This window comes from Neurospora tetrasperma (assembly GCF_000213175.1).
Source record: "Neurospora tetrasperma FGSC 2508 unplaced genomic scaffold NEUTE1scaffold_2, whole genome shotgun sequence".
Taxonomy (NCBI): Eukaryota; Fungi; Ascomycota; class Sordariomycetes; order Sordariales; family Sordariaceae; genus Neurospora; species Neurospora tetrasperma.
The window spans coordinates 2,068,955-2,092,502 of NW_009799100.1; the positions used below are offsets into that span (position 1 = coordinate 2,068,955).

The 23,548-nt window shown below is 52.6% G+C and overlaps 7 protein-coding genes across 7 annotated transcripts; 5 read left to right on the forward strand and 2 right to left on the reverse strand.

Annotated features, from left to right (window-relative positions):
- Window positions 1-1,006: 1,006 nt before the first annotated feature.
- Window positions 1,007-1,299, forward strand: NEUTE1DRAFT_37852 (uncharacterized protein; the record flags this gene model as incomplete). Its single annotated transcript, XM_009850419.1, has 2 exons — window positions 1,007-1,143; window positions 1,206-1,299. 2 exons carry the CDS (start codon window positions 1,007-1,009, stop codon window positions 1,297-1,299), a joined length of 231 nt encoding a protein of 76 aa, XP_009848721.1.
- Window positions 1,295-1,690, forward strand: NEUTE1DRAFT_116363 (uncharacterized protein; the record flags this gene model as incomplete). The annotated part of the gene is made up of 1 exon (XM_009851029.1): window positions 1,295-1,690. The coding sequence occupies one exon, from the start codon at window positions 1,340-1,342 to the stop codon at window positions 1,568-1,570; it is 231 nt and encodes a 76-aa protein (XP_009849331.1).
- Window positions 1,691-5,858: 4,168 nt separating this feature from the next.
- NEUTE1DRAFT_60053 (uncharacterized protein) lies at window positions 5,859-7,484 on the forward strand (the record flags this gene model as incomplete). Its single annotated transcript, XM_009851030.1, has 1 exon — window positions 5,859-7,484. One exon carries the CDS (start codon window positions 5,895-5,897, stop codon window positions 7,164-7,166), a length of 1,272 nt encoding a protein of 423 aa, XP_009849332.1.
- A 12-nt stretch (window positions 7,485-7,496) lies between these two features.
- NEUTE1DRAFT_78736 (uncharacterized protein) lies at window positions 7,497-8,715 on the reverse strand (the record flags this gene model as incomplete). The annotated part of the gene is made up of 2 exons (XM_009851031.1): window positions 7,497-8,071; window positions 8,314-8,715. The coding sequence occupies 2 exons, from the start codon at window positions 8,713-8,715 to the stop codon at window positions 7,598-7,600; spliced, it is 876 nt and encodes a 291-aa protein (XP_009849333.1).
- Window positions 8,716-9,741: 1,026 nt separating this feature from the next.
- On the forward strand, window positions 9,742-13,596 carry NEUTE1DRAFT_120932 (uncharacterized protein; the record flags this gene model as incomplete). The annotated part of the gene is made up of 2 exons (XM_009851032.1): window positions 9,742-11,845; window positions 11,939-13,596. 2 exons carry the CDS (start codon window positions 9,742-9,744, stop codon window positions 13,150-13,152), a joined length of 3,318 nt encoding a protein of 1,105 aa, XP_009849334.1.
- Window positions 13,597-14,162: 566 nt separating this feature from the next.
- On the reverse strand, window positions 14,163-16,761 carry NEUTE1DRAFT_120933 (uncharacterized protein; the record flags this gene model as incomplete). Its single annotated transcript, XM_009851033.1, has 4 exons — window positions 14,163-14,297; window positions 14,338-15,924; window positions 15,999-16,474; window positions 16,667-16,761. The coding sequence occupies 4 exons, from the start codon at window positions 16,759-16,761 to the stop codon at window positions 14,191-14,193; spliced, it is 2,265 nt and encodes a 754-aa protein (XP_009849335.1).
- A 1,848-nt stretch (window positions 16,762-18,609) lies between these two features.
- NEUTE1DRAFT_78745 (uncharacterized protein) lies at window positions 18,610-22,272 on the forward strand (the record flags this gene model as incomplete). The annotated part of the gene is made up of 1 exon (XM_009851034.1): window positions 18,610-22,272. One exon carries the CDS (start codon window positions 18,610-18,612, stop codon window positions 22,270-22,272), a length of 3,663 nt encoding a protein of 1,220 aa, XP_009849336.1.
- Window positions 22,273-23,548: the final 1,276 nt, after the last annotated feature.

Sequence of the window (23,548 nt, forward strand, 5' to 3'; positions counted from 1 at the left end):
AAAGTGTTGGAAGTCATAGAAGCTGCAGAGTAAGCTCTGCGCCCAGACCAGCTCCAGTCGTCTGTCTCCCCAGACTGCACATTCGCAACCCCTGAGCCCCAGACCGTCTCCTCTTCGTCTGCCCCGATTCTCTACGATCTCTACTTACCGAACCCCGCTCATTGACAGCGTTGTACCCATTAACATCAGACCAAGATAAATCGCCAATGTTTTCGAAAGAAGCCCGAGATTCCAGGAATAACCTATCTTCTCTAGGAATTCCAGAAAATCCCACGTACCGACTAGCCAGGGTCTGGTACTGTGGTGACTGATGAGCTGCCGACATGTGGGCGGGGTGGGAGGCCCGGTGTCCAACGCATGACGACTGGAGCATTGAACGGTAGAACGGGATTAACGCTCAAAAGAAGCCCCGAGGCATCGGTCTGGTTTCCATGCACAGGGACCTTGGGACTTTCGAGGCGATGGGCCCCCGCGAGATATGCACCATGTAGCGTAAGAATTGCTGGGGTACCAGGGGTTTTCTACACAGTAGGTATGCTCCGGCAAGCGCAGATGCAGGACGGCGTGGGTCCACGGCTTGCTAACAAATCGCTCATTGAACCATCCAATGTCCTTGTTTAGGGCCAGGTCCTCGCCCGTGATCCCCTCTTTTTCAGGTTCTGCTTTCTGCGGCTGTCTGCTAGCAAGAAGTTGCGCCCTAAGCAGGGCCCACAAGCCCCGAATGGTTCCATGTCCAGTGACACGGCCTGTGGGACACGGTTCAAACAGCTAAGGAGCCGCGTCGAGTTGTTCTCCGTGACCCTCCTAGCTCCAACTATATAAGTGCTTCCCCCTTCTTCTACCTCCCAACTCCATCCCAAGCCAGCTTCATCTTCTACTCTTCACAGCTTCCTTCAAGTTTTCGATCTTGCAAACTTTCATACTCGTCTTGTTGCCTGACGCTGTCACACCATCTCCATACACACACATCCAAGACTTTTCCAACTCTACATCCTCCTCCAAAACAATGTCTGGTTCCAAGGTTGCCGCCCCTGCCGCTCAGGATACTCGTATCAAGAGCATCCTTGAGCAGGGTGCCGTCAAGTTCGTCATCAAGACCAAGGACCAGAAGTGGCAGTGCACCCTTCTCGACCGTGCTACTCAGTAAGCCCCCCTTGACGATTCCTGGCAGCGTTCATGGAACTTGATGTTGACTGTCACCACAGCGAGAAGAAGAAGGCTCAGAAGGAGAGCTCTTCGGCTGCGTCTATCTCCGGCTCCGAGTCCGGTAGCTCCGCCTCGAGCAGCAAATCGCACTAAGCGCTTGTTGTCAACACCTTCCTTTTTTCAACTTCATACAATGATTGCGCAAGAGCCATCGAGGTCCCTTAACAACATTATGGGCTCTCTCACATGGTTGTCGGTCAGCACATGTTTCTTTCCAGAGCACTTGGAGAGCGGCTTATGCAGTCGATCATGGAAGACTGAGAGCGGGCGAACGCGGCTTATCACCAGACGTCGTACGCACCATCCAACACATCGAACATGGAACTGCGGTCGGATATTCCATGTTTCGCGCGACACACGATGATTGCCCACCGGTATCTGCAAAAACACGCTGGATGATTAGGTGTCTTTTGGCAGTCAAACACAGCATCTCTGGACTCTGTTTTTGCGCCGAGGATGAGGAGATCTCACGCTCGCCTATCTTCTGGCTTTTGTGCTTTCACATCTATCTGGCTTCATATTTGGGATGTTACAGCACTTTGGAGCGAACAAAAGGCGGTCCTTGTACATGGGTTGGCGTTATAAGCTTGTGGTTTTGGTTTTCATATGATACCTTTTTTTGTTTATTTCTTTTTCTCTGCACTGTACGTTACCTTCTTGGCAAGAGTGGGCAGAAATGAGATGGTGTTCGGCATGAAGCATGGTCTCACGGTTTTGCAACCTGCAAGACAAATGTTATGACGCCTCCTTTGCGATACGACACGAAACAAGCCAAGCATTGGCTGTATACTTAACGTTCTTATGCTACACCAGAGATCTTTAGGGCTTTTCTTTTTCATCTTGCAGAACTTGCAAGCCATGTATGACATGGGACAAGGAAGCGGTTCGACTTTGTCTTTCCGATGCCGAGCCTTCGCTATTGCACAACACATCGATATTCACTGAAAAGCTGAACAACGTGTCCCAGTGCGTTACGCTCAGTTTAACACGTTACCATTCAAGCCGAAGCAACAACACGAAAGCAGGTAGAGTTTCCGTGGATTTCACAAAAGCGGGGACTTTCTGATGAGTGTTGATTGGTGATTAGCTTAACAAACCTGCTGTGAATTTCGGGGGATGGATGTGATGGCGACTTGAGCGGATCTCAAGTGTGGTCTATCCGCTTGTTCCGACCACCCAAGTTATGCCATTTCACCATGCCGGTGCCGAACCCCCGACTATTCTACACTAGTATAGAGGTGTACCAGAAAGGGAAATCAAGTTGTGTGCGCGGTGAACTCGAGTTCCGATTTCCCGCTCCGGTTTTTGTCGGATCTTGATCTCCACCATCGAATTTGCGGTAGCAATGCTACGGATCTAGTCGACTGCATGGCGCTAGCTATTCGTCGGGGACCCATGGGAGATGGATCCTCAATGCATATGGTTTAATAAAAAGCTTATCTCATGGTCGGGACTCCGCTGTGATGATGTTAATGATTCAGGCAAGAAGAGTGGAACCACTATCACAACAGTAACTGTGAAGGTTGTCACTCCGGAAATCATGGACAAACCTAGAGGTACCAAGAAAAAAAACCATATGGTGGAAAACACGAAACTGCTGGCAATTGTTACCTTGCCTCGCTCATGTCAGAATGATGCGCACCACGCGCAGGCCACTACAGATTTTGATGATCCAAAACTTGGCCATTCTTTTACCAGATAACTTGGTTCTTACTGTGAACTTATGAGTATCTATCCAAGGCTTCTTCTATGACTACACGCTCTCTCAGGTTTCCGGGCAAGGGACCGTGAAGAGAAAGCATTTCCATCAACGTGACCAAAAGTGGTGATGTTCGCCAAGACTGCAGAAATAGTATAGACGGTAAAACAGGTTGTCGGTGCGCATACATAATTGACGTCCACGAGCTTGCTGTCAAACTTGGGATGAGACCTTCAACAAAACAAAACCCCTGAGTGCCGAGACTTCGGGTACGGTACACAAATATGCACCAGTTGCTTGGCTGCCGTAACGATTTGGGGTAACGATGGACGGCATAAAACGATGAGGCGCCATCCATGTCTGCTTGCATCGTTTGATCTTCTTTGCAGGTCTTGTCGAACCGTATCAGATGCTTTTCCTCCATCAGAGAGCTGAACACCTTGACACCCAGTCGTTCATTTTCGTGCCACCGCTTGGCCCTTGGCTTGTGTCACTGCCACTGCTTGGCTTCGTTGAAGATTGTCAAGAGCGCCGTTGCCCACGAGGTCTGTTTCTGTTTCGGTTAAGCTCTGCTCCAACCTTCTTTTCTCGCCGGGCCTCTGCCCATAAGCAGATGAAAGACATATACTGTCTTCGACGTACATATCTTATCTCACCTGAAGTACACAGCAGAGGAGGCTTGGCACCTTACATTAGAAGAGTCCACTGCGAGGAGTTATCATCACATGATAGCCATGTGCCTGGAGGGATCTCCAAAGGCCTAGTCTAAATGACAAACAGTTCTTGGCTGTGCTGACCGATGGGACGCTAGGAACGTAATGTACAAGCGTTCACTTTCGTCTCTGGCGATACAATTGTCCCCGCAAATCTGTAGAATTACACACCATTACTTTGGCATCCTTTTGGACTCCGTCCCTGTGTGCATGCATCTATCCTTTGCTTCCCCTCCGCCAGTCTTCTCAGCGCTGAACATCACCAACAACGAACTGTCTCGCTCCCTAGGTAGCACGTGGTTTCCCGGCGCTAAAGGGCCACAAGGCTCCGTCTATCGGATCCGGCGGTCGGCGTAGCATTCCATCTGGATTCTTAGAAACGCTTTTGGGCGATGAGACTGAACTGTAGCTTGATAATCTTATCCCGTCCTTTGTTTTGTGTACTTGTACAAAGAATATTTGACTAGTGCGGACAATTTCTATGCAGTACGTGGGAATTTGGGCCCGAAAATCCCGTGCGGCAACAATCAGCTGGTTAGGTAGGTAGAGAGGTAGTATGCGCGGGGTTTCACGCCCGCAAAACCACCAACCCTCCAACCGGACGTTTCAGCGGCCGGGCTCGTAGGTAAATATACACTATAGAACTATATACATAGCGAGCTTGCGAGGACTGAAATCCTTGGGGGTATTTTACCGGCAGTGAGAATGAGATCTTATATTTGATGCAGGATGGACCCCTGTGGATCGCACAGCTGGGCAGGTAGTTAGCCAAGACTTCTTTAGCTGTGCCAGAATTTCAAGTCGAAGAGGAAATCTCTATAAAAATGGTCTTCTCATCGTTCTAGAGATGAGGCTTCTTGATAATGGCGGGAAACGCGCCGGAGGGCTGTTGTTGATGGTTGGGCGGTTGGGTTGGACTTGAGACATTCCAGCACTGTACACTAGCTCAAAGCCGCCTTCTATCCCTCCAGTCGGCACTTGATGCTGCGCTGTTCGTGAATCACTGGTTGGTTTCTGTGGGCCCGAGGCCCTTACTTGGAGAAAGATCCCACGGCCAAAATCAGGCCTTCGGTTAGAGACCGCCGCTCGTTGTGAGAGCGAAAGAATGCCTCAACTCATATCGAAACTCGAGGTGGACAGTCAGGTCAAGACGTGGTCCATATATGGATGGGGTCCGGGTTGCGGCAACATATCTGGTACACTACCTCTAGGTAACACCGCCTGCCTCCAAACAATGCACTGCCCAGGGTGGACTTTTGACGATTGATGCCCGCTGCGCTGCGAACGGGGGCGGAGACGAGATCCAGCCCTGCCCTGCCCTGGTCCCCCGCTAGAACAGAACAGGATTTCAAGGGTCAGACCGTGGGTTTCTGTATTCGATCATGATGATGACTGGACCTCAAACCCGCCGGCCAGTACCTTTCTGACTTTTCTTGATTCACCCGAGCCTTTTAACTTAACCAAGGCTTTCCCGCCATCGATCTTTCTCGTTCCTCTGTCGTCTTTCTTGTCATCCTAATCCATATCGATTCATCCGCCATCTACCGTGGCCACATCTGGAATTTGGAAGGGGCCCCCCAAGTTCTGACCCGACTTCAACATGCCGCTTCCTCTAGCGGGACAAGGTGAGATCCGTTACTTTCGTTCGCATGTCAACTCTTCGTTGCTGTTTACACCGACAACCTTGACACGCTCACGTGTTTGTAAGATGTCTATCCTTGTGCTCCGTTTCCTGTGCTCCCCCAGCTCCATTCACACCCTTGTCCACCCCCGCGAAAATGGGTGGGCATCGCTGGTGGTTGCATTACCTACCTACAAACACCCGCTGTTACTCGCCTGTTTGATTCTAACCCATCAGCGCGGGACTCGGCGAGAGAGAGCCCCTGGTGGCAAAAGCACCCATTTGGCGGCCGCGCAAGCTTTGCACCCTCGTGCGTTGTCTAGATGCTGCCTGGAACTCCATTTCGAATCAGTGATTTGATCTTTACGCCTCTCTTCATGCACCCATCGTCGGCTGCCTCCTGACCGTGCTGTGTCTTTTTTTTGTTTTTTTCGCCTCTATTTAGCCTCCAAGAATTCTTCTCCCGACGTGCCCCCAGTTCGTTGCTGAAGTTATCCATCTTCTCCGCCGACCTGCGTAAACCGGGGGAGCTTGTTCAATCACGACCTTAGACCTATTGACTTCACTTTCTCCTCCTATCGATATCTCATCATTCTCTCGCAGCACCTTCTTCAAGCCCGTTCGTGGGCCAAACCACACACTATCGTTTGAAAGGATGCCGCCTATTAACCAAGCTGCTGCTATCGCCTCAGTTGGCATCATTGCTGTATCGGTAGCCGCCGTAGCCGCAATAGCCATCTACGAGTCTCCCGAGGTGCGACGCCGAGTCAACGACCTCCGCCAACGTATCGCCCTTGCCTTCCAAGGCTGGGATGACGAGTTTGACGATTCCCGACCCCGCAACCCCAACACCCCCCGCTTCAATCGTCCCGAAGATGCACACGGATTCTACCAGTCTCGTGCCGATGTTGGCGTTGACGCCGATGAGGAGACCAAGCGAAGGCAACGGGAGGAACTCATGTACTGGAACGCCAAGCGTGCAGAGATGATGGGGGAATCCGGCCGCGAATTTGCTGCTACTACTACTACACACCGACCAACATCCTCTACTACTCGCGGCTCGAGCTTTGACGATTTCCTTAGTGAGGACACGGCAGCCGGGCCTGGGACATTTGTTTACAACACGGGCACCGATGTCAGGGGTACTGAGAATGATGCGCTTAGGCGCCGTGGAGCAGGCCGTTCTGCCGCCCCCGGTGTCCGTGGATTGACTGCCGCCATGATTCTGGATCCCTTCAGTGACGAGTTTGGTATCGAGCTAGACGAACGTATCAACATGGTCGACGAGGAAACCCGCTTGATGGCTCTTAGCCAAGACGAGATGGTATCGAATAGGTCAGACATCTATAACGCCACTCCGACAGGTCTTCAATCGCCCGTTTCCCGTACCCTTTCGCCGGAGCCCAGAGTCTCAGTCACTGCTCCACCTAATGAGGTTTTGTTCGATTTCGAGACAAGTTCACAGTCAGCAGCCGTCACTGCGTCGGAAGACAACCACGAGCGGTCCGGAGCCCCAACCCCTACCACGGTCCGCAGCACGACCGACACCCTCGAGCGCGACTTGGACGTGGATGAGTACATGACTGCTGGGCAGGATGATCGTTCTACGGCTTATGCTTCTATCCAGGAGTGGGCACAAGGCTCCTCCGGAAACCCCGGGTTTTACTCGCCATTGCCCATCACCCCGACCGAGCCCATGTCTGAAGCCGAAATGGTTAGCGCAGGGCAGCTCACGCCTGCGGACACCATGTCCCTAGCGGACTCTGGAGAGCACATTGAAAACCCCGACGCGGTCTCTTCCAGGGCTCAAGATTTTGATGACTTGAGCGACAGCGATGATGGTATCGCCACTCCTGGCAGTTGGTCTGATGTTGGCAGTGTCATTAGCGAGACTGATGAAATTGCGCATCAGCCACAACACGCTTAGATCTATCCGACTTCTGTAGCGTATCAGACGTCACAAACCCTCTGCTATTCGGAAGTTCACCATTAGGATCATTATCGGCATCTGGGCTTGGCGTTATACAGGTTATGGGTCCTATTTATGTATGGTGTCTGGGCAATCCGTTGGACCGTTCTTTGATTTTGGGTAATGTTTGTTGGACGACAATTAAGTGGAGAGGGTATTTCAAATAAGCCCTCACGAACATCAAGAACCTGCAAACTTTGAAAGACGTAGTGCAATAGTATAAACATTTTGTTGTAGCTCAACATCACTTTGATAGATGCAATACGCCGCATTTAAGACAGCCATATCCAATCAAAACACTCGTGGTTGAAATGGCTATGGGGTAATCGCCGGATGCATCGCTAGCTTGTAGATACATCGCTCTGTCCCTGCTCTCTCGCACTCGCCTGTCAGGTACTCCCCTTCGCATCATCATCATTTACACTCCCACAATACTCCCCCCACAACTCCTCCACCTCTTCCCCGAGAACACTTACCCAAAACTCTCTAGCTTCATACTCCCTCGTGCTCCTCAACGCCTCATTAAGGCGCCTTACCGTCCCCTCCCCAAAGCGGCCCTCAAGGTACTGCAAAAAGTACGCCGTGTGCTGGTACCCTTTATCCCACGGATCATCGATCTTCACGTCCCCCTGCTTCCAGTGAGGCGGGCTCAGGTCGCAGTTGAGCCGGACCCAGTCCGCGATACCCTCGATCAGTCCTCCCGGCGCGCTGCCGTGAGCGTCCCATTGGTAGCAGTGGACGAGCTCGTGCGTGAGGACGCCGGTGATTTCGGCAGGCAGGCGAGAGGGTGGCGTGGAGGGGATGCGGGCGGCGATGTAGGAGAGAGAAAAGTGGATTTCTTTGTGGTCCGGGTCGAGGTCGGTCTTTGTGTGGGTTTGGGTTTAGCTTCCAGTCACGGTCATAGTTATAATCGTCCTGTTGACTTCGGCCTGGTTGGGGGAGAACCAAAAAAATCAAAAGGAGAAGAAGGTTGAACCTAACTGAAATCGATACTACAGTAGGCACATGCATGGTTCCAACATCACACAAACGCGTAGAGGCAGAGGCAAATGATGAAACAGGGAGAAAGCAGGGCGTCTCAGTCAGAACTCAAAGAGTATCCTACCCCAGTCGTATAAGCCACGCCGCCCATGTCTCGCAAGATAACGGTTACGGACCGAGTCGGCGGACATGTCGTGTGCTTGTCTGCTGGCGACCTGTACAAGAGCCGCTGGACGTTCTTGACAGCATCGGAGAGGAGCGTGCTCGCGTTGACGGCACCGAGGAACTTGACGGCGCCGGGATGGTCGAGATCGCGGATTTCGAGACGAAGCTTGGGATGTGGAAACTTGGGTGTATCTCGATCGCGATCGTCATGTTTGTCATCCTTCCCTTGCCCTTGATGATCCAGATCCTGTTCCTCCTGAGAACCACGGGAAGGCTCTGGGGTCGATTGAACCGAAACGGCACTGGAGGTGGCAGCGGCGGCCGGTGAGGGCTCGGTAGCGATCTGCGAGCGGACGGTCATGGTGGGCATAAAAGGTAGATCACGGCCAGGGAAACAAGGGCGTGAATGTTTGGTTGTGGAGAGCACGGAGAGTTAAGGGTGCAAAATCTGTAGTGTACGTCAGTGTTTGTTTTGCTGGCTAGCCCCAGATGAACGGTGAACCGGCTCACAGGGTGTGAGATGGCCCCTGGTGGCTCGGGAGCTTCCGAGCTTCGGCCCCGCCGTGACGGGACCCGATGGTTGGGGAAGAACCTGGAGCTCCCTCGTGGGGAGCGCGGGGCAACCATGGAGGGCGCCGCTGCGACAGTGGGCGACTTGTGGTGCAAGGGGCAGTGGTACTGCGTAGATGTGTCGGGTGGGCAGGCAAAAGAGCCGGAGGGCCCCCCTGTTTTGCCGCAGATTGGGCGCGCCTGGGGAAATTGGGGAAATTTCACAAGGACCTCCCGTCCCGTTTCTGACGAATCCGGGCCACACTCGATCCCGGGCCCACCCGTGTACGATTACATAGGTACGTCTACCTGTCCATCATTTTGTCATTCGAAGGGGTCCATGGTATTCCATGCCTATCTTACAAACACAGCACCTGCCGAGATTCACCACCACGATTGCAAATCCTGGACTTCGCTTTTTGTTTTAAAAGCCATCCAACGGATTCCGTATTGTCGCAACTCGCTGCGCATAATTTTTTTCTTCTTTTTTTATAATTTTCTTTTGCTGAAAAAAGAAAAGAAAAAAAAGGACATACGAAAAAACCGCCCTTTCCTCATTGCGCCACTCGGTTCAAACGCCCTTTCCACAGTCTTGCACGACAGCTCCGGTCCGACACGCGCCCTCATTTCCGCCTGCACGAGTTGTTTACTAATAGCTCGAGCTTGTGCGATTACCCACTAAAAGTTTTCTCCTGTTTTGCTTCACCCCGACTCCCGACCTATTATCACCTCCTGCTACTACCTTCTATCGCGCGACCGATTTCGATTGCGCCAACATCGTATCCCAGGCGATTTTGACGCGCAAATCTTATAGCCGCTACCTCTTCGTCGGAGGGTTATGGCGGAACGAATTACCGATGAGCAGGTCGCCGATCTGCTCGCCATCTTACGCACCGATGCTTCTGTCGACGCCAAAGCGAACCGCATCACCACCGTGAAGACGAGCATCAAGCAACACAATGTTCCCGCCACATGCTTCGCGCCGCTTTTCGAAGCGCTCCATATTGCCTCGACCGCACAACACCCCGTTCTCGTTAATGCCGGATTCACTACGCTCAACCACCTGCTTGCTCGCTTGGCTAGGCAGGATCCCAAGTTTTTGGCCAAGGAGGCGCCGCACACACTCCCCGTCGTTGTCGACAAGCTTGGCGACCAGAAGGACAAATTCCGCCAGATCGCCGTCCAAGCATTGACAACCCTCTATAAGGTCGCGCCCGTGGACGTCGAGCGCTCTGTGCGCAACATTGCCATGGTTGGCAAGAACCCCCGGGCGAAGGAGATGAGCATGCATTGGCTATTACAGACGCACCAAGAGCAAGGCTTGCAGTTTCGAGGCTACGTTCCGACCCTGATGGAGCTTCTTGAAGACGCCGATGGATCAGTCCGTGACGTGGCTAAGACCACTGTCATTGAGCTCTTCAAAAATGCGCCCAATGCCGCCAAGTCGGATCTGAAGAGGCAGCTCAAGAACTTCAAGGTGAGGTCTGCAATCGAGCAAGTCATCGTGAAGGAGCTTAACAATCCATCCTCCTCTGTTTCCTCCCACCAAAACGATATGATGGACCTGGACGAGCCGGTGGTGCCCACACGCGCTCCCGCGCCCGCTTCCATACGAACCAACCTATCTGCCAGCGTGCCTACTCTCGCGTCTGAGCGCCCCCTTACGCCAGGATTGGATAGTCGTCCCGAGCCGGTCGAGCCACAATTTGTGAACACACAACGTGAGTTGGATGATATATTCAGAGATATGCACATGTTCTTCGACGGAAGGGAGACGGAACAGAATTGGCTGAAGCGGGAGGAGAGCATGACCAAACTGAGGAGACTTATTGCTGGGAACGCCGTCTCGGACTTCCACGACTCCTTTCTCGCTGCGCTTCGAGCGCTACTTGATGGCATCATCAAAGCGGTCACCTCCCTCAGAACCAGCTTGTCCAAAGAAGGCTGCGCTCTTGTCCAGGACATTGCGACCGCTTACGGTCCAGGTATGGATCCGATGGTGGAAATTCTCATGCAGACATTTGTCAAACTATGCGCAGCCACAAAAAAGATTGCCTCTGCGCAAGCCAATGCCACAATCAACACCATCCTTGGCAAGGTCAGCTATACCAATCGTCTTATGCAGCACATCTGGATGGCCTGTCAAGATAAGAACGTTCAGCCGAGGCTCTATGCCACTGAGTGGCTCACAACGATGCTTACCAAAATGGCTCATCACAAAAACCATGTCGAACACACTGGCGGCCTAGATCTGATTGAGAAATGCATCAAGAAGGGCCTGGCCGATGCAAACCCTGGCGTCAGAGAAAAGATGCGAGCAACGTATTGGACTTTCTCTGGGATATGGCCAGCCCGAGCGACTCACATAATGAACGAGCTTGACTCGACCGCACAAAAGCTGCTCCAAAAGGACCCTCATAACCCTAATGCTCACATTAGGACTGAGACAGGAGGAGCCCGCCCTGGCATGGGTCTCTCCAAGAGCGTCATGGGGGCTCCCAAGCCGAGCGTGCGCGATGCCATTATTGCTCAAAAGAGAGCCATGGCATCGTCGAAAAACCAGCCGCCACGGCCCGGTTCAGCAATGGCTCATTTCTCTCCCGTGGGGACGACAAGAAATGTTTCATCAACCTCCCAAGCATCCGTCGCTTCTGCTACCACAGCGTCCGCTGTTCCGGCACCAACAAAATCAGCCTTTGGTGCTAGCTCGGGGGGGCTTTCGGGGGCACCGATGCGGCCCGGCAAAAGAAGGCCTGAAGTAGCCGCTCGACCGGCAACGGCGGGTCCATATTCGGTGAGGAATGAAGTACCTCCCGCCGAGCCAGCGAGCCCGCCTTCAAAACCTAGGATCAAGACCGTCACAAGCCCAAAGACGCAGACACTCGTCATCTCCCCGAAGAAGGCGATCCCTAGGCCACAACAATGTCATTCTACGAATAGCAGCGAGTCCGGCATTCCAATTCCGGTTTCCGGTATTTCTAGTCCAACAAAGCCTACCAGCGCATTTGGTCTTCGTTCTCCCCGATCACCTCTAGCGCCGGAGTTGCCTCCATCATCCGTAGTCGCCTCGCCTTCCAGAGTTATGCCAGACCCTGCTCAAATACCACTGCCCGAGAGCAGCCCATCCAAAGACGAAGAGCTCTCGCTGGTAGTACCTGGCTCTGTGCTACCAACTCAGAAGACCCCGTCGCCGACGGAAGAGTCACAGCAACCGCAGATTGCTATAGTGCCCATTGAGGCCGTTGAGATCGTACCTGATAGCCCCTACAGGTCTGTTCAAGTGTATGAGGACCCATTCACTGCAGGACAGGCCCAACCGCAGTCCACCTATACCAGTCCTGTTTTGGAACCGAAGCCGGTCAATGAGGGTGCCGCTACTCCCCCGCCGCCACAGCCATCGTACGATGGCGAGAACGGTCACGGCATGGACGAAATTCCCATTCCTTCTTCCCCTGAACGTACCAGGCAAAATTCGCGCCTCCTCGACAGTGGCATTTCCAAGGTCGAGACTAAGTCCCTCGACGTCCACGGCTTCCGCAAGCTGCAGGGCATTATCCGCGATCCCAAGGGTGCCGCTATCTTCACCGACGACAAGTTCGACGCCCTCCTCTCTGGCCTCTTCGAGTTTCTCGAAGCCCACCCCTCCGAGATCCCCCACGTTCCTGCCGAGAAGCAACAGGACGTCAAGGCCCAAATCCTTGCCACCATTAAGCTGCTCCTTAAGAAGATGCGCGAAAACTTTCGTCCCCACGTCTCCCGCGGCCTCGACAGCCTGCTGCGCGCCCGCGCCGCCTACGACAGCCGCTCCCACATCGTCAGCGGAATGGAACTGCTCGCCGACGAGCTCATCACCCTAGGCGACCCTACCGAGATTACCCTCGTGTTGGCAAACACGCTCCGCGAAGCACTGCTTGATAAGGACCAGCAGCACAACACGGCTGCTCGCTCCCTTAGTATGGGAATGCACGTCCTCAAGGAGGTGGTCGAAAGCTCGGCAAATTTCTCGACGCCGTTCACGCCCACTGAGCAGGAACTGGACACACTCGCTGGGCTGGCGGCCAAGTGCCTCGAAAGCGCAGATAGTGCGGTGCGCATGGATGCTGTGCAGTTGTGTGTGGCACTACATGCGAAGGTGGGCGATCAGAGGTTTTGGGATGCGGTGAAGAGGGAGGGCGTAAGGGATGATCCGAAGAGTCTGATAACTTATTATATTGTAAGGAGGCAGCGTGAAGTTGGTACCAATGCATGAGGAAGTGCTTGGAGAGCTTCGCGACTCGCTGAAGACCCAATGGGCCATGGGGATTACGATGAGGAAGTTAGTAATGGGTAATATGATGGGTACAATAATGTGTTGTTTTTTGGAGAATGTACGAAGAAGAATCCATTAGATGTCTTTTATGGGGCTGTTGCTCTTGGGGGTTCGATTCTCGGTATCAAGGCCAGGGCCTTTTGCACGCGGATAGGATGTTGATGGAGGATGTTGTATGATGCGCTCAGTGGTAATGGAAATGAGACAGACAGAAAAGCATGGATCAAGGCAGGCGCTGGTGCAAGAAGCAGGGAATGGCAATTAAGATTTATGTGTCTCCTTAACAGCATGGCGTTCTTGTTATTCGCGGGTGTTTGGCTGGCTGTGTTAATTCACACATCATCATCAGTATATATTACATATCAACGCTGCATATTACGTCTTAGTTCACTTCCTAGATTTGACTTTCTGATGTATTACAAGGATCAAGAAACTATAGTTAAACTAAATGTTATAAGTACGAAAACTGCCTACTGTTCAAACCACAGGGGTATTTTAGTCTATCAAACAAAACGTAATCCCATTCCCGCGCAAAGATTTTATCGAGAACAAAAATGAAAAAAACACAGAGTGAAAACAAGAAAGAACATCCATAAGATATGCCCGTTGATGTCTGTGATGAAGATTCACTCGAACCTGATTTCTGTGCCGCCCGCTTCCCATCTCTACGCTTGTTAAATCGATGATGAAACACCGACTGACCGAGGGTGAGAACTTTTCCCATCTCACCCACCCATGACATCTAATTCGTGATAGTGTGCGTAACGCCGGTATCAAAAGAGAAAAGGAACTGCTTTCCTTTCAAGTGCTGCGTAAAAACAGCTTGAGTACTAGGGAAGCCGTGGGGTGAGCAGAAGGATGTGAATGCCAGAGACATTCGTCATCTGCATGGCTTCAGACGCGCCGACATGTTGAGCACGCTGACTGATGCCATTTATTCTTTTGACATGATTGACCGGTTTAACAAATAGGAGTTACTTATTCCGTCGCTGGGAGTAACAGTGTCGAGGAAAAGAGGAACTCGAAGGATCGAGGATCAGTAGGAGAGAAGACTGGTTGCTCTTGTTTTGACTTAATTTGCATGACTGGAACATGAAGAGAACCGATTAGCTAAAATCAACAAACCCAAAATGGAAAAAGTGTCATTGGCAAACTTACAGTTGAGACTAATCGCTTCAAAGTACGCTTTGATAGCAGGATCTTGTTCCTCCGTCACCAGTTTGCCATCCGACTCTCGGTGAGCTGTGCGCGGGAGGGCTTTACGGATCGTCAAGAGCATCCGCAGCAAATCGGCGATGACATAGCCCTGCTGGGCAAAGCTTCCTGGGTCCTTTTCTAATGGCCACATCGTCCTCAGGTTGGGTTGTTCCCAGGCCTTGAAAGCCCACGTCGATTTCTCGACACAGTTCAACAGGATCAGGGTAGCAAAATACATGCCGAAGTCGATCTTGACTTTGCTGTCTTGCAGCACTCTCTGCATGCCTGTAAGAAGGGTTTTGCTTGTAGCAGCCGCTTTCCGTTCTGCTGCGGCCGCAAGCTGCAGACAAATCGTGGTGAAAACTTCTTCATGGGTCTCCTCCTTGATGTGACTGATGACGGTATCGTCAAGAGTGGACTTTACCGAAATTGTCCATTGGCGCTCTCTGTCCAATATTTCCACTAGTCCCCAGAGTTCGAGAGATTTCTTGAGTAGTTCGTCGTTGGTCGTGCTTGCAATTTCGAGGGCGGTTTGTAGAGTAACTTGCATGAAGTTGGACGGCTCCCGCTTAATGAGCTCTGGAAGAACCTCACGCATATATGACTCGAGACGGGCAGGAACGTCTTGTGTGTCGTTGTCAACCATGATGATTGGGTAATCCAAAGGTTTATCTGATGGTACTGCCGTGGTCACCTTTCCGTCTGCTTCCCTGATCCCATCACGCTGTAAAACCTGAAGTCGCAAATGCGAAGAAAGCTCCGGGAAGTGGCACGCTTCGATAACTAGACCGTGGTTGCTAAGAACCATGGCTTGCTTAAAAGTATTGATCCTGCCTTGCGCTAGGACGATCTGAACGCCAGCAGAGTACAGATCGAGCTGCTCTGAGAACTTGGTACGTACACAACCAGAACGCCATACACGCGGTGACAAGACCTTGCGGCATGTGTCGCAAGGTTCTCCAGGGGAGCAAGTCTTTCGCAAAACCCTGCAGCGGATACACGCGCCAATCTTGCGCACCTCTTGAACCTGCTTTCTCCTTGTCGCATTGAACCTCGCTCGCGAATGACGGGCTTTGGAGGTTGTCTCGAGACGGAATCCGCCTTTGGTAAGCGATGCCGTTGTATGAGGGACAGAGTCGCCAGCCGGCATTGTTTGGAAAGCATCGGCCGTGTAGGTGATCTCGCCCCAGGGTTGGGAGGGCGTAGTCACGGGGATAGATGGCGACACTTCAGGCGGACTTTGGTGGGATTGGTGGGCTTGTTCGGAAGCCGAAAGACTGCTCGCTACTGCGGCGGCGGCAGCGGCAGTCGCACTTGCGGCCTCGGCAGCGGCGGCAGCTTCTTGCCCTAGCAGCTGAGGGTCAAGAAGCCCATGGTGTAGTCGAGCAGCGGCAGCTGCGGCCATCGATATGTTGGCGGCGTCGGCATTGGCGTTTTCCTCCACCCGTATTATCTCGTGTAATCTCTCTTCGGCGGTGAGAACTCGTTCTTCATCTGTCGGCGCAACTGGCTCGGCTGTAATGACCAACTTGTCAGTCTCTGGTGGTAAAGATAACGAAGGCGGTGTAAGCCAGACGCCTGCAACTTACGCTTTGGTTGCTCGACCAAAACAGTATGCTCGTCGGTCTGATGTGGATGCTCTACATTTCCTTGATCCTGCACAACAAAGTGTTCGACAGATTGTGAGGTAGCGGCGCCTAGTACGGTACCCGAAGAGACATTTGGGTGTAGAGGGACGCGATCGTCGTTCTTCTCGCTCATGTCAATCTGCCTCGAAACCTCGGCCAGCACTCCGAGAGCAGTCCAATCACGCTGGAGGTCGCGCTGTATCATGGGCAGATCCACTGGAGAGCCATTGACGCCATTGACCTGGGTCGGGACCTGCAAGGGCTGTTGTACCTGGCCCTGGGCGTGCTGCGTTTGTTGTAGTCGGTGGGAAGCATGGCTCATTCCGGAGAGGGTAAAGATGGCATTAACACGGTCGGCTTCGCCAATGGCGGGACATTTCTTGGTAAGGTGGGTTGTCAAGCTGTCGAGACGGCCTCGTGGGAAGTGCTCTCCGCATCTGTGTCGGTGAAGTGGGAAGCAATCAGCATCAGAAGCATCATGGGCGGCAGCAGTGGTCGTCGACATGGTCGGGGCTCAGAGGAGGAGGGTTGGAGACTGGTGAAAAGCAAAGCGATGGAGAGCGACGACAACAATGACGACGACAGTGTTGACATTAACTGGGAGAGAAGAGTCGGTCACCGCAACTCACGATTTACAAGTATGAGGATAACGATTGCTCTGGTCCTGCAGCTTTGGGCCTCGCTCGAAATACTGCAGGATCAGAGCATTCGGCCGTCTACCCATTGTGCCGGAGACTGCACGGCTGGACAATCGGGGGGCATCTAGGAAGAAAGACTGGCGACTGCTTGTCGGTGAGCGATTGGCGACTGGCGCTGGCGCGGGCCGGGGAGGGGTCTCCTCGATGGATGGCGACGTGAAAATACTGCCGGTCTAAAAATGTTGGCGGTCAGGAAATGCGAGCACGGCACGACGAGCGGTAGAGCGGTAGAGAGAAGCAGTTGGCCACGAACAATCCAGGAACCGGCAAAGACGGTGAGCGAGTCCGGGTGGTTGGCAAGGGTCACGTGGGGCTACGTATCTCGCCAAGCCCGCGCTAGCTCACTACTTTAGCCTTACATAAGAAAGGACCCGGGGGGGGGGGGGGGCCTGGACGCCCTGGAGCTCGAGCCGCACGGTGTCTCTGCACCTTGGGGCTGTCACTTACATAGTGTTCGGGCAAACTTCCATGGACACTCGCTCAGCCTATGAAGACGGGACTGAGTTCAGCTCAGCATTCACTCTGTAACAGGACGTTCGATACAACTGAAGTGACTTATGAAGTAAGCAAGGAACTGCCTCTTCAAATGACCCGACGACGGGAGTTGCTGGGTACATAGGTAGTACAGGTGCACAACAAGGCGCGCTGGACAACTTACTTTCGTTAAATCCGCCGCATATGCCGTGACTAAAGTTGGCACGGATTGATATCGATTTGCACCGACTTGGGTCAGTCCGAACTTCAGTTCCTTTCCCCCTACTGGTGACCTTGTCAAATGTCCATACGTATTCTAACTCGCGTCAGAGGCAGCGCCGGTCGTCTAATCCCCAGTATTGCCTTCGGAACTACCGCGCTTTCCGAGACATCTATACTAGTATGCTCAACACTCCCCAGCGTTTGAGACTCAAAAGAAAATGCCGTCATCATAGGCCTGGACCCCATCGCCAAGTTTGTTCCTGAACTGTACCTGTTAGACTAAAGGGGCCGGGAACCCACACACCCACTTGGATGGAATCGTTGTCGAGAGCCACTCATCACTGCAATCCACTCTGCCATCGAACCCCCCCACACGCTGCCATCATCCTTGTGAGGCAATCGAAGCCCCCGAGCAGTCCGGCTGTCCCTTACCTGTACTCACTCACTGGATATCCCGCAGTTTTTTGCCCTCCTTATACGCGCATCCCCTGAATCTGATACATCCTAGCGTTTTGATTCTGGTGTCGTTGTAGCTTATCAACAACTGCGTATTCGCATCAAGAAATCAGGGGCACTCTTTTTTCAGCAAATACCTAGTCTTCAGCCAAACGACCACGTCTTTAGCTTCCGTTTAGCCTAACCACACTCTTAGCCACAACCAACTCCCAGTGGACACGACGTTACGATCTTCACCACGCAGGGTGCAACAAGACATAATATTTCTACCCCGTGCTGTTCCAATTACTTCCAGCATATCGACAAGTCTTCAACACCGTCTGGGGAGTCCACTTCAACTCCGCGTCCTCGTGTTCCGTCTCCGTTTCCCCGGGTCCGGTTGTTGCTTCCGGGATGCAGAACCAGGGCAAGCACCTGCCAGCCGCCCCACACCACTCGACCGCTGCCTTCTTAGCTCCCGGTTAAGACCCGACAAGCCGTCAACACCACATACGCTCCGTCATCACCGACATACTGCATTCCCGTTTTGGCTACGACGTGAGGCACAGTATCATCCGCTTCATTTCGCTACGGAAGTCTTTCAAACCTACGCCTTTTATCTTGCTTAACCTGCGGAGTCATTACCACATACTTGACGGTGCCAAGTTTCGCTGGGTCTCGGCGTGTACTGGGCTTCAAGTTGGCGGGACCGATACGGGACGCATCGCGCAGGGTCGTTCAGGATGCTCCTCCTCCACCAAACCGGCAGCGTCAAAATCGGCGAAGTAGTCCGCTACACCGTTACTTATACCCCGTCTGCCGACCATATCCTTCCATCTCCCGAATTTCTATCCCTACGCATCAAGAATACCTCGGCCATTGCTCTGCGGGCTGCCTTCGTCCACGGTCCCTACACCCTTTCCGTTGCGGCTTACCCTTCTCACTTCAACCCAAATGAAAAGTTTGAGAACCCCCGCCGCTATGGGATCCCCGAGTTTGAGCCCATGCTCAAGGCTGGTGCTGTCTGGAACTGTCACCTTGTCGTACCCGACAACATTCGTCAGTCAGCCGGTGAGGGGACAAGCAAGCACGGCCAGTTTGGCAACCCCGAAACCCGTGGTGAAAGTGTCTCATGGGTCATTGAAGTTGCCTCGCAGGTGATCTTCTCCACTTCGGCTGCCGTTAACTATGTGATTCTCCTCGCCCGGGACGAAAAATCTCTGAACCTCGGCTCCGTCGTTCCGGTTCTTGGAGGCCAGTTCCAAGCCCCGGAGCCGGGCCAGGTCAGCGACTTTCAGCAAAGCATTGGCAGCATCAAGGATCATCCAGCACAACCAAAAGGGGTCTTCTCGCGAGCCATACGGCTAAAGGTAGAGGATACAGGCGCATTGTGGAACACGCCCCAACTTCCAGGGTGGGATCAAGAAGTCCATCACCGGGCCAAGTGTCACGGTGCCGATGCTCCTGTGGAGCCCGCCGTTCAGAACAAAAAGCATAAGGAACCGATAAATCCGAAGAAGCAGAAAAAGGTTCATCTGGTGGTTCTGACGCATGGGCTACACAGCAATTTGGGAGCTGATATGCTCTATATGAAGGAGAGCATTGACGCAGGAGTACGAAAGGCGAAACAAGATGCCAAGGCGCGAAGAGCAAAGGAACGAGCAGCAAAACACCAGCGAGACACCTCGTCGTCTGCCGAGACAGGCGGGAAAAGAGTAACTGGTGATGAGGACCAGCTGCGGGCAGATGACGGGCAAGGTGGTAGCGATGACGAAGACGACGAGGAGGTGATTATGCGCGGCTTCTCAGGAAATGCCACCAGAACTGAAAAGGGTATCAAATATCTAGGAAAGCGGCTTGCCAAGTACGTCCTGACAATGGTTTTCCCTGATCAACCATTCATACCCACCACCCGAGCGGCGTCGCAGGCCATTGTCCACTCGCTCAAAGCTAGCAAGCAGGACGCAGAGAAAGATTCGGGGCAAAAGCGCCCTTCTTCTGGGTCCAAAAAGACAGAAAGGGGTTACAAAATCACCAAGATCAGCTTCATTGGCCATTCACTTGGCGGCCTTATACAAACATACGCAATTGCCTACATCCAGAAGCATTCACCAACCTTTTTCGATCAGGTTGAACCAGTCAACTTCATTGCCTTGGCATCCCCATTTCTTGGCCTCAACCATGAAAACCCTTACTACGTCAAGTTTGCCCTCGATTTTGGCTTGGTGGGAAGGACCGGTCAGGATTTGGGACTCACTTGGAGAGCTCCAACAATCGCGCGAAACGGGTTTGGGGCGATCATAAGCCAATTTGGAGAAAACACGCACAAACACGTCTACGGAGAACCCCAGCCGGAATCAAAGCCGCTGCTACGCATCTTGCCTACTGGGCCTGCGCATACAGCACTGAAGAAATTCCGAAACAGGACGGTATACTCCAATGTCGTCAACGATGGAATCGTGCCACTCCGCACAAGTTGTCTTTTGTTCTTGGATTGGCAGGGCTTAGGGCGTGTCGAAAAGGCTCGAAGAGAGGCCGGATTGGTTGAAACTGCTTTAAGCTTTGGGTGGGCTGAATTGACAGGGACAAATACGACGGCGCCACGAGCGAGGCCCTGGGCCCCAGACGATGTAGAGGAAAAGCCAGGTGAGGAGGGATCTGGAGACTCGACACCTACGGGCCCTTATGATGCCCACGAGGTTCCCCAGCCGCCACCTCATGCCATGCTGGACGATGATCGAGCGAGTCTTCGATCAACTGTTGCGGCATCTCCAGAGTCTGAGTTCCAGAAGCTCCAGAATCTTCAAAGCGCAACTACCTCGAATAACACCAACAATCCCTTCACCGGTTTAATAAATTTCTTCCGTTCTAGCGAAACGCAAAAGCAAGCACCTGCACCACAGTCCTCCAAAGCCAACAGAATCTATCAACGAAGTCAGATTCTGAGATCAGACGACACATCTACGACGGCCTCAGCTTCTTCGCCTCGATCGCGGGTCACCACCGGCAATGAGCTCTTAGATTCGGGAGAGAGCGTCATGGCTCCGCCCAAGACAACGGTATTTGAAGCAGCTAGTGACTTGATCAACCCGAAATTACCTTCAGTTGAGTATCTCATCGATCCGTCCAAACGACCTCGCGCCATCTTTCATGATAGGATATACCATCCTTCAGATATTCCGCCCCCACCACTAAAGAAACGACCCACTACCAGCGGCTTCCGACGAAGAGCTACGGCAAGCACTGAATCTTCAAGCAGCTCCGCGACTCAAGCTCCCCAGGTTAAAACCCCAGGTAGCGAGGCGTCGTCCCCCTATGCTCCGTCACCAGGAATCTTTCCCCGGGACTCGTCATTATCACGGTATGACTACGATGACACAGAACATACCAACCCCGATATGGACCCGTCTGAGATAGTCGACGGTTCCCAAATGCAAGTTGAGGAGAAGATCGCCAGAGCCTACCATAGGGGTCTCTCATGGCGCAAAGTGCTCGTCAAGCTGGAGCCTGATGCGCACAACAACATCATCGTGCGTCGCCAGTTCGCCAACGCATTCGGATGGCCAGTTATTCAGCATCTCGTGGAGGCACACTTTAGCGATTCGGCAACCGCCAAAACGTCTGACGACAAGGCCACAAACAAAGAGCGCGCCAAGCCCCTGTATGTACCGCCCGATGAGCATGGCTCTGAAGTTAAGGATACCGATATCAGCTCGGAGACACGGACGCATAGTAGGGGAGGCTCAACTCAAAGCGAAAGGGATGCCAGAGAGGCTGAAGACGTCGTTTTCGGCTTGCCTAGAAGCTCTACTGTTGTGAGCTCTAGTGATAGAACCAAGGGCTTTCTGTCATCACAATCAGCGTCCTCGCCCTCAGGATCTCTGAGTGCCACCGAGCAGCCAAAATTCGTACGCCGAATGGACTCTGTGACGTGGAGCGATCGAGACTGGATCGAAAGTGGCGACGAGAGCGACACTGGAAGCGAGAGCGGCGGTCAGCGGGAAAACAAGAAGGATTCTGTTTTTATGGGCGGTCTATCGCCGGCGGACAAGAAAGGAAAAGGGGCGGCAGCAGTTACGTCAACAACAACAAACTCCTTCTCCGACCGTGCGGCGGCGGCTGACTCGGGCGGTGGTAGTGGTGACTCGACAAAGCCTGGGTTCAAAAGATCGAGCACGCTGAATTGGAACTGGACCGAGAAAATCGTCGGGAAGGGAGCCCTCGGCAGGCCAAAGTCGCCTAGGTCGTCGTCTTTGGCCTCGACCGCGGGTGGTACTACGGACATTCAAGGGTTGGGCTTGGCTAGCTCGGCTGCCCAGATTATTGGGAGACCCCAGAGTCAGGGGAAGTCGGCATTAATGCCAACGGTGGTTACTGAACATGGTCAGATGACTCGGCAGGAATAGGAATAGGCACCGCAATAAGCAAAAGGATGATGCGGCAGGGCTGATGAGGGTGAAAGGATAATAATGTTGACAAGCTTACAAGCAATTGAGTTGCTGAGCCCCGGGGGCGGGGGAAGGGGGGGAGCGGTCTTGCGGTCTCGTAGAGAGCATCTAGACTCCTGCTATACCAGAGTAGCACTACTTTAGAGATGGACATTTGGGGGATCACAACATTTAATACCCTATTGTTTACTATCTGCTCGTCTAGAGGTACTAGCTGGTCGGCGTTCATTGATATAAAATACATCACATCCCTCACGATGAAAATGCAGGTCATGGACTCGTAAGACCTTTGTCTCCGCATTGGTGATATCTTTTTTTAGTCTGCCTTTGGTCTAAGGCTATTGTGATGTCCCTAGTATTTTGGCGCATTCAAATGGGTAACATCGTATCTAGACGGATACACAAAACAACACCAATAACACTAACGTTTTTCATCGTACATATAGTGGCTTGATGTCCGTGTGTTTGGTGAAGGTATCACACCTTACATGTATGAGCTTTTAGTGTGTTCCAGGACGGTTCTTTTTACCTCGATAGTTGTTTAATCATTCGTTGGCAACTGCTCACAGAACTTGGCTGTGCATACTCTCGAGTTCTACCACATGCACCGAGATGTTTAAAGAGTGCAAGGGTAGGTTGAAAAGCCTCAAGGGTGTCTGGCTCGACAGCTGGAGCACTGGCAAGCAATATCTTCCAAAAAAAAAAAAAAAAAAAAAAAAAAAAAAAAAAAAAAACCCAACTTGTCCCCTTTCTTGATATCTTCTCGCACTTTGGGGGTCATTGTAATCAAATGCTCAAGTATCTGCGAGATTCCACTCTTCGTCTCTTGCTGGTTGGTGTTCTGCCCACGAATGGAAGCTTTGGATTCATTTGTTTTCCGTCCCGCGGGGGTTACCGTCAGGTACACTGGACACTCTGTACCTATGTCGCTGTACCCGACCCCGAATGTCGCACCACGTCTTTTCAGGAACCAAGGGAACCCGTCGGCAGTAGAACCTAGACTTTACGCTACAGTAGTGTTAAATGCAGACTTTACGGGGCACCACACACAACGTCGCCCTTGCAGATTCGGAGAGGAGATTCCCGCGATTCAATTCGATGGCGGTTGCTTTTGAATGGAGAAATTCGTCAATCACGTAATTGAGCAATTCTTCAGTGATGTGGGGTCGTCGGCGCCTGTACACTAGTCCGTGTATCGGGTGTTTTTTTTTTTGGGGGGGGGGGGGGGGGGGGG